General features: G+C 41.5%; 1 protein-coding gene across 1 annotated transcript; it reads right to left on the reverse strand.

The window, feature by feature from the left end:
- Positions 1–5,896: 5,896 nt before the first annotated feature.
- LOC144591731 (centrosomal protein of 85 kDa-like) lies at positions 5,897–7,204 on the reverse strand (the record flags this gene model as incomplete). The annotated part of the gene is made up of 2 exons (XM_078395762.1): positions 5,897–6,004; positions 6,384–7,204. Coding segments are annotated over 2 exons (929 nt in total), but the record flags the coding sequence as incomplete, so codon positions are not given.
- Positions 7,205–9,519: the final 2,315 nt, after the last annotated feature.

Genomic DNA, 9,519 nt, shown 5'->3' on the forward strand with positions numbered 1-9,519 from the left:
AGTCATTGCACAATACAAAAGTGTGGCTAATCTTTGTTAATGAGCTTGAAATAAAAAGAGTATTAAAACAGTTATCACGCATAACTTGTTCGAGTTTCATTTCTCAAACTGAAAAATCATAGAGAAAAGAAAAAGGTAATGGGCTGGCTCGAGCTGAATAATTGATGAACCCAACTATCCGCGCAACTCATCTTATGACTCACCTGACCTTCCTCCCCTCACTGCCCCTCTGCAACATGGCGTCACCTGACTGATGGCCAAACTGGGCGCATACCCCTGAATGCCCCCTGACTTTTACATCAGTGAGCTGCACCCTACTGACCCTCTGAAAATTAATAATCATTCCTTCCTTGTTTTGTTTTTTCCATAATTCCTCTTATCAGGTGCAGTCATGCAGTCTCTGTCGCCTCTACCACACAATGTTGGGTGGAAAAGGCAGTGTTTGTTCCTGGACAGTTCTCGGCACTTACCTTGGTGATCCATGCAAATGTTAGGCATCCCTTTCCCTCCATGAGATGATCATGGTAGAGTGATAGAAGACCACTCCAGGCAACAAGCCAGTGCTCACATGTCTTGCACAGTATTATGGTCAGATCCTGCTTTGAACCATGCCATGGAGTCCAACCCTCTTGGTACTCGTGATGGTCAGACCTCCTGGGCCAACTGATACAGATGTCTGACTCACAGACCGGGTAGCAACCCAAATCTGCAATCAATGTTTCGATTCGTATTACATGCCACATGGACAGGGCCTACAACTGATTTTGTTCTGGTGAACATTCCACGGGTCTATTATTTGTCCAACCACTTGTCAGCTCTTTTGAGAAACAGAGTTCATGAGAGCAGGACCTTTCCTTCAGAATGATTAAGAGGATGCTGGTGCAAGTAAAATACCAGACTTACTAGCAAGCTTCAACCCACTATGTCTGTTCCAAACATAATGCCAAGTTAAACTAATGTCATCTGCCTGCATGTGATCCATATCCCTCGATTCCCTGCACATCCATGTGCCTATCTAAAAACCTCTTAAATGCCACTATCACATCTGCCTCCTCCATCACCGCTGTCAGCGGCTTCCAGGCACCCACCACACCCTGTGTGAAAAAACTTGCCCCAAACATCTTTAATTTATGTTCCTTTCACCTTAAACGTGTGCTCTCTTCTCTTCATAAACTTAAGAACTACTAGACTGAGGTGGACTTGTTGGGTCCAAATCTCTCCTGCGGGCCTCTCCTCGATCAACCTTCCCCCAACTGACGATCCTGCGGGCCTGGCAACCCTCTCCAACTGATGATCCTGTGGGCCTGGCAACCCTCCCCCAACTGACGAAGCCCGTTGGCGGGCGGGGAGTGCCCCCCAGGGCACTACCCCCACAACTACTGCAATCCACAGTACACTTCAGGCAGAAAATCACCTTTTGCACTGCTTGGACCTCCTGCCATGTAATGACTCTTTTTTAACATTTCTTCCCATTTAAATGAATATGCAAATTGTAAAAGAAACACTAAACTGGAGAAGCAACTTGGATCATTATATATTCCATGAGGAGCTTTTATATCTTGCTCTGCTTGCATTATTACAGCTATTTCTTACACAAAATTGAAATTTAATTAACAAGCAGAGATCCTGAACAGGACCAGAGTGCTCTTTAGAACAACATCCACTCTTAAAGTTCTGCATTTTGGCTTTAAAATGATTGCTATGTTATTTTCTGACAGTTATTTATATTACGCTACACCTCTGAAAACGTTTCACATTTCTCAAAAATAATGACACAACCAAAAACAGATGGCAATGTGCAAAAGGCTTTCACTTTGATGTCACTTGATTCACTCCAGATATTGTCTCGCAGTCTCCTTCCGCTTCAACATCAAACTTTACATCATTCCTATTTCTAATTTTAACTTGTTATCTAATTGTTGTTCACACATGTGATATAATCAAAAAGGAAGATGCAGAACATTAATCCTTGATTCACCTTCCACGCTCGTGCTGACAATAATTTGCTTAGTTGCCCACGTCCTTTCAGTCCAGGTACTTGTGGGGTGTCATTTATATATTTTTTTCCTATCAGTGGAGATTTAACATCTGACAATTTCTCTCAGATTCTGTCAGGTAGAAGGAGTCAGAGGGTGATAATGGAGGATGTTTTTTTCTGATTGGAGGCCAGTGACTACTAGTAGCCCATACAATACAATACAATATATCTTTATTGTCATTGTACCCAGGGGTACAACGAGATTGGGAATGCGCCTCCCATAGGGATCTGTGCTGATTCCCTCTGTTCTTTATTATCTGTATTAACAATTTGGATGATAATGTAGTTAATTTGGGTATTAAGTTTGAAGATGACACACCAACATTTCTGGTGTTATGGACAGTGAAGGAATGCTGTCTAAATTTACAAAAGGATTGTGATCAACTAAGGAAGTGGGCTGAGAAATGGCAAATGGAATTTAACTCAGATAAGTATGATGCATTTTGGTGAGTCAAACCACGGCACTTGCACAGTAAACAGTAAGGTCCCGGGGAGTATTGGAGAACACAGAGACCTAGCATTGTCAGTAAATAGTTCCCTGAAAGTGGTGTCAAGGATGGCAGGATGGTGAAGAAGTTGATTCAATGGTGCCAGAACAAAAATCTTGCTCTCAGTAATAGCTAGACCAAGGAGCCTGCTGGTGAATTTAGGAAGGGAAAGCCAAGGATACATTAATCTCTTTCTCTAAGTTAGAGGAGTCCAGAACTAGACGGCGAAGGTTTCAAGCGGGAGGGGAGTGATTTTTTTTAAAACCCAAGGGGCAGTTTTTAACACAGAGGGTGGTGAGTATATGGAACGAGCTGCAGGCAGAAGCCTTAACAGGTGGACACAATGTCAAAGGAGTTTTAGAGAGGTACATGGATAGGAAAGGTTTTGATGGATATTAACCAAACACAGGCAAATGGGACTAGCTCAGTTATAACATGTGGTCAGCCTGAAAGATGGTGCACACTCCCAGGCGATTATCCGTGTGCTCGTCACAGAAGTGGATCTGCAATCACACACAGCAATCTCGCCACACTTTTAAATCTCCACTCTTACAGCAACATTTATTCACATTATTCCCTTAATCACTGTACACTGTGAATAGCTCTATTATAATCATGTATTGTCTTTCCACTGACTTTCCACCGACTGACGCAACAAAAGCTTTTCACTGTACCTCGTGCCAATAAATAAACTAAACTAAACTAACTCATCAGGCCAAAAGGCCAGTTTTCATGCTGGATGACTCTGTGATTCAGCAGAAACAACTATGTAAAATTAGCTTTCCTCCAATTAAATATTTCACTCTAGATTTCTCATTGTCCTTTTCCATAACTACTCTAAATCTTACTGCGATATGATCGATTTTCCATAAATGTTATCCATGACAGTTGTTCCAGAGAATCAGGTCGAGGAATCTCTTTTCTCGCCTTTTCTCCCAGGTCCGCTGAACCCTCTGGGATCTACCAGTTGCTAATCATTTTAACTCCCCTTCCCATTCTCACACTGACCTTTCTGTCAAGGAAAATAACTGCATATACTGGTACAAATCGAAGGTATCACAAATAGCTGGAGTAACTCAGTGGGTCAGGCAGCATCTCAGGAGAGAAGGAATGGGTGGTGTTTCGGGTCAAGACCCTTCTTTAACCTAACCTTTCTGTCCTTGGCCTCCTCCATTGCCAGAGTGAGGCCACATGCAAATTGGAGGAACAGCACCTCAAATTTTGCTTGGGGAGCTTACAATCCAGTGGTATGAATGTTGAATTCTCTCATTTCCAATTACTTATACTCACACTCTCCTTCCACCCTCGTCGTTTAACCAGTTCCATGGTTCACAACAATGTATCCATCTTGAGATCACCCCTTCTCCTGCCAACAATTGACTGACCAGGGAACCACCTTGCCCAAGGTCATCTGTTGCTGGCCCTGATTTGTCCTGATCTTTTTCTACCATCAGTTCTTCCCTCCATCCCCTTTACTTTCAGTCTGAAGTAAGGTCCCGACCCAAAACCTATCATCACTTATCCTTTTCCTCCAGAGATGCTGCCTGATCCACTGAGTTACTTCAGCACTTTGTGTCGATCTCCTTTCCTTCATTGGTTGGAAAAATACTGTAGGAAGCACAGTAGCCAATGTGCACAGCAATCTCCCATGTATCGAAGCTAAAGATTAATTTCGTAATATTGCTTGAGGGACCTCGGAATATCTAACATTTGCTAGAACAGACAAACAGGGGCAGCATAAAATATCTTAACAACATAGCACCCTCTGCCATGCCACACAGAGTCTGCTTTCATTTCTGTTTTTAACTATCTGCATTGGGACTTGAATGTGCACTCTTCTGACTGTGGAAAAAGTGCAACTAGCTGAGCCTTGAATGACAACAATGTAACCATTTGCACTCATTCTCTTTCCACTTTAGATATCCAATATCCAATTTCAAATATCAGAAAGTTAGCATCAAGTGACTATTTCAAGTTGAACATGACATTCAGATCTATTTTTTTAAATCTCGGTCTTGTCAAACACGTGACCTGCTTTGACTATAATGTGCAGTCTTCAGAGTTATCTTCAAAATAATACTTAATAATACCCCGCATTAATTTAAGATCCAGGTGCAATACTTAAATTAAAGTTAGACCAACGTATGTCAAGAAGGCCCAGTTACAAGAATGTGTCATAAAACATAGAAACATAGAAAATAGGTGCAGGAGGAGGCCATTTGGCCCTTCGAGCCAGCACCGCCATTCATTGTGATCATGGCTGATCATCCACAATCAGTAACCTGTGCCTGCCTTCTCCCCATACCCCTTGATTCCACTAGCCCCTAGAGCTCTATCTAACTCTCTTTTAAATTCATCCAGTGAATTGGCCTCCACTGTCTTCTGTAGCAGAGAATTCCACAAATTCACAACTCTGGGTGAAAAGATTTCTTCTCACCTCAGTTTTAAATGGCCTCCCCTTTATTCTTTATTCTGTGGCCCCTGGTTCTGGACTCCCCCAACATTGGAAACATTTTTCCTGCAACTAGCTTGTCCAGTCCTTTTATAATTTTATACGTCTCTATAAGATCCCCTCTCATCCTCCAGTGAATATAAGCCCAGTCTTTCAGCTGGACTGAAAATTCGTGTTTATTCAGATTTTGCTCCCCAAAGTGTCGGGAAATACAACACATGTTGTTCGTGCATAACTTGGTTTTGGGTTTGATGCCTGGATTTTCTTTAGTTTAATTTAGAGATAGTGTAGAAACAAAACCCTTCAGCCCGTTAAGTCCTCAATTATCACCCATACACTAGTTCTATCCTACGCACTAGGGATAATATACACAAGCTAACTAACCTACAAACCTGTTATGTTTAGAATGTGGGAGTAAACTAGAGTACCCAGAAAAAAACCCACATGGTCACAAGGGAGAATGTACAAACTCTGTACAGACAGCATCCATATTCTGGATCAAACCAGGGTCTCCGGCTCTGTAAGGCAGCAATTCTGCCGCTGTGCACTGCCTTAAATTCTTAAATCAGATGATTTCCTCAAAGGTAAGAGAAAGCACATGGCAATTGCCCCCTTTAGAGGTCTGTAGGTTTCGGAAAGACTTCAGACTTTCAAAAACTTCCTACTCCTGAAAAATATGTTCAGAGCCAAGTTCAAGTGGAATAGGAACAAGATTTGTTTAATGCTCTTTGCAAATTAAAATTATAAACTTTGTACCAGTCCCAAACGTGAATGAACTCACTTGAACAAGTAATGGAAAGTTAGTTTAAGACTAATGGAATCACAAATCGACAATTGGAAAAGGAGCAGAGAAAATGGAGACCACTTTTAGCACCATCTGTACCATGATGAAATCATTGCTTTGCTACCCATTATTACCTTTCTAGGCTGCCTTGCAGTATGTCTATTGAGCTGATAATTCATCTGTGCAATCCAATTGATAAAACCATTTGAATTAAATTCCTCTTTGCACTTGGAACCGCCTGCCTAACAGTAAAAAGATGGCGATTATTAGAAACCTAGCCCAAAGTTGACAACAGTATAACTGATGGAGCCTTATGAAACACATTCCTTATGAAACACATTCCACGGCTATAGCTGCTGCAAATGAATCCAGTAAGGGTAAAAGTGTTAGCAAGGTGATTGAGTTTTACATGCTGGTTCTCATATATTTTCTATAATCAAACCAGAAACTCTGAACAGGCAGACCATTGCACTCTCATTCTTCTTTTTATCATTTAACAAGGAAGTCCAAAAATTCCCTCTGACAAATATATTCCTGTTATTGACACTCAAGCATTAATTGATTTTGGTGTAATCCAGATGCATTATTCAGAGAAACATTGCACTTTAAAAAAATTCTTACCTGCATCTGATCAGCTTCTTGCCACAGTTGCTGCTGCCGCTGTTTGAGCTGGCAACCGATGATAGCACAAGATCTTTCTGCAGGTCGAAGGCCAAGACTGGCGGCCAGCATCTGGTCGCTAAGCCACAGCTGAGTCCTCAGAGAAGTGCGTGCTGTTGTCCCAAACGTAGGCTGATGCTCCAAAGAAGTAAAACCATGTCTTGGCCCACAGGTCTCCCTGTCACCTTTGGTTGCTTTGGTTGCAGTGAAGGCACTGAATGATAAATCTGAGTGTTTTTTACTAGATGTGGACGATGGCAAAGAGGAGTCACCTGCAGCATTATAAAGACTCTCAAATTTGTACTGCCCATCAGAAAGTGGATACTGGCTCTGGGGGGACTCTTTGGTAGATGTATTCCAAGTCTTTGTGTCTTGGCTTTTCAAATATTCCGTGTTGGGATGTGTAAAGTTGTCCGTTACGTTGCCCCCAGATGTACAGGGCTTTGCATTACAATTTGATACAGTGGCCATGCTGCTTTCAAAATTCCCATTGCCAGAAACATCACAGTCAGGACTTTCCTTTCCTGGTCCACTGAGTTTGGAGAGAGATGACCATTTCCTGATGGGTCGGGAGTCCTTCATGTCTAAAGAAGGGTTCAGTGTAAAAACATATTTAGGCTTCCCAGGCAACGTCTGAGAAAGATTCACTTTAGAACAGGCAGGTTTGTCTTGTTTTCCAGGTCTGGTTAGTGAGGGATTGGAGGTAGAAGGCATGACATGAGCTGTAGGGATGGCAATGTGCGATCGGATTGGTTTGAAGGACGAGATGCCACTCGAGTGCTCTAGAAAAGAAAAGAAAAATTAACTAGAATAGAAACTGGAAAGGATCTTTATGTAATTAACATAGCTGATTAAACTTACTCTGATATTCAACAACTTCTCCAAATCAAAGGTGAGTCTATGATAACTTGCCTGGCTTGGCCATTGTCTGTCTATTATGTGGAATATGTGGAACAGTGTTTCTTTCAGTTCTGCTCAGGCCACTTCATTCACTTTTTCCCCTATGTACGCTCATGATTATACCAGTGTTGCTTCCTACACTTAAACTCAAAAATTTCATTATCCTTACTGCCAAGTTCCACCCAGCTTTCACTATCTTAACAGTTTTGACCTCCACCTCAGGGGATAGTTTGGTGACCATAGTGTCAGAGAGCTATGGAGTATAGAAACAAGCCCTACAACCCACCTTGTCTATTCCGACTAAGTTGGCATACTGAACTAGTCATATTTGCTTTATTTAGCCAATAGCCTTCTAAACTCTTCCTGTCTAAATATCTGTCCATATGCATTTTAATCATTACAATTGTTTCCACTTCCACACCTTCTTCTGGAAGCTCTTTCCAGATATGGACTACCATCTGAGAGAAAAGGATGTCCCCCTCTTAAACCATAAGCCTATACCATTTATTTTTAGAATCCTCTACCCTGGGAAAAAGACTGTGTCCACTTTATCCATGCCCCTCGTGATGTTGTGCACCTCAATAAGGTGATCCCTCAGCCTCCCATCCTCCAAAGAAGAGTCCCAGTCTATCCATTGTTACAGCGCCCCCTACCTAGGATGCCACTCTGATCCCCACCAAAGGCAGACAGGCCAGGAGAGACCATTCCTCAGCATCATTGGTAACAGCTGGGTCCAATTAGCTGACTTGGCCAACTTGAACCTTATCAGCCTACCCCTTATAAAACCCAGGCATTCCAGCCCGAGGGGAAAAAAAGGGAGAGGAAGCGGGAGAGAAAGAAGAGAGGAAGGAGGAAGGAGGAAGGGAGAGAGAGAGAGAAAAAGGAGGAATGGAGAGAAAGTGAGGCATTAGAATTAAATAGCCACCCTTTCACCTTGCTTTTAGTAACTCATTTGTTGCTTATTGCAGGCACATTAATACCGAGCCAAGTCCAACGGCACACTTGTTTAATGCTGCCCTCTTGTGGCTAAATTAGCTGCTGCTTAGTCCAGACATGAAAGCCTCATCAACATTAGAATAGTCCTTGGCAGGTTCTACCTGTTTCACTTCAACATGCAGTATGTCACATACACTGATGTTTTTTAATGCTGTGTAGCAGAAAATAGTTTTTTTTTTAAAGTAGATCTTTTTTTTAAATGGTATACATTCAGGAAATATTAGTATGATCATCTTTTTCTCTCAGTTGCTTGAAAAATACCTGAACATAAAAGTTCCCATTTAAAGACAACTTTTAATTCCAAAACTCAAAATATATTTGATAGCAATTTTAAAATTTCTTTCTTAACTGTAGCAAACATACTTTGGAGTCACATTCTTAGATGTGGGCTAAGTATCTAGATTCAGGACAAGAAATTGATCGACATGTTAGGACACACTGACGGGTCATTGTGCAATTGTTTATTGTTTCAGGCACAGGACCATTGCTGGGACATTCAGTTGTGCACATGGTCTTCATTCCTGCTGCAAAATGCCCTTGGCACGCTGTGCATTATAATTTCTCATTCATGCTACTTATTGGGATTTGTCTTCCGTCTACAGGGTAGATCTTGATGGTGGAGAAAAAACGATCATGAGTTTGGAGCCAGTCTATATATATCTCCTGATTTGCATTTCTAGCAGGAGATAGAAAGCAATCTGATAACTCGGTTTCTCTAGTTTTACCAATCTTGACAGTGTCAAGATTTCTCACCACAATGAAACTTCAGTCAGAGCCCGATCCAGCACTTTCATTGAATACATTGCACAGTGCATCCTCAGACAAAATTATAGTCAAAAACTTAATCTACTGAACATTTCACTCCATTCATGTCCCCGCCATCTGGCAAATAAGTATTAGTTTATTATGGCTACATATCAAAGCCCTGACCATTGTCCCAGCTCCAGACATACCTCTACCACATTTTGACTTGTTTTCTTAACACATTATTTGGATGTTGCAACCTAAATAAAGAGATATTGCACTCATGTAGCGGCAATCACCTCCTTTTCTGAGTCCAAATGCTTGTCAAGGACAACAAAATACATTTATAGTGCAATTATTGCTATAATGCAAGAAATTACGACAATTAATTTCCTATTATGACATTGGTCAATTAGTTAAATGTCATAATGGGTCCCTAATGATGAAATCAATAAGA

Source organism: Rhinoraja longicauda, unplaced genomic scaffold, assembly GCF_053455715.1.
Source record: "Rhinoraja longicauda isolate Sanriku21f unplaced genomic scaffold, sRhiLon1.1 Scf001614, whole genome shotgun sequence".
Taxonomy (NCBI): domain Eukaryota; kingdom Metazoa; phylum Chordata; class Chondrichthyes; order Rajiformes; family Arhynchobatidae; genus Rhinoraja; species Rhinoraja longicauda.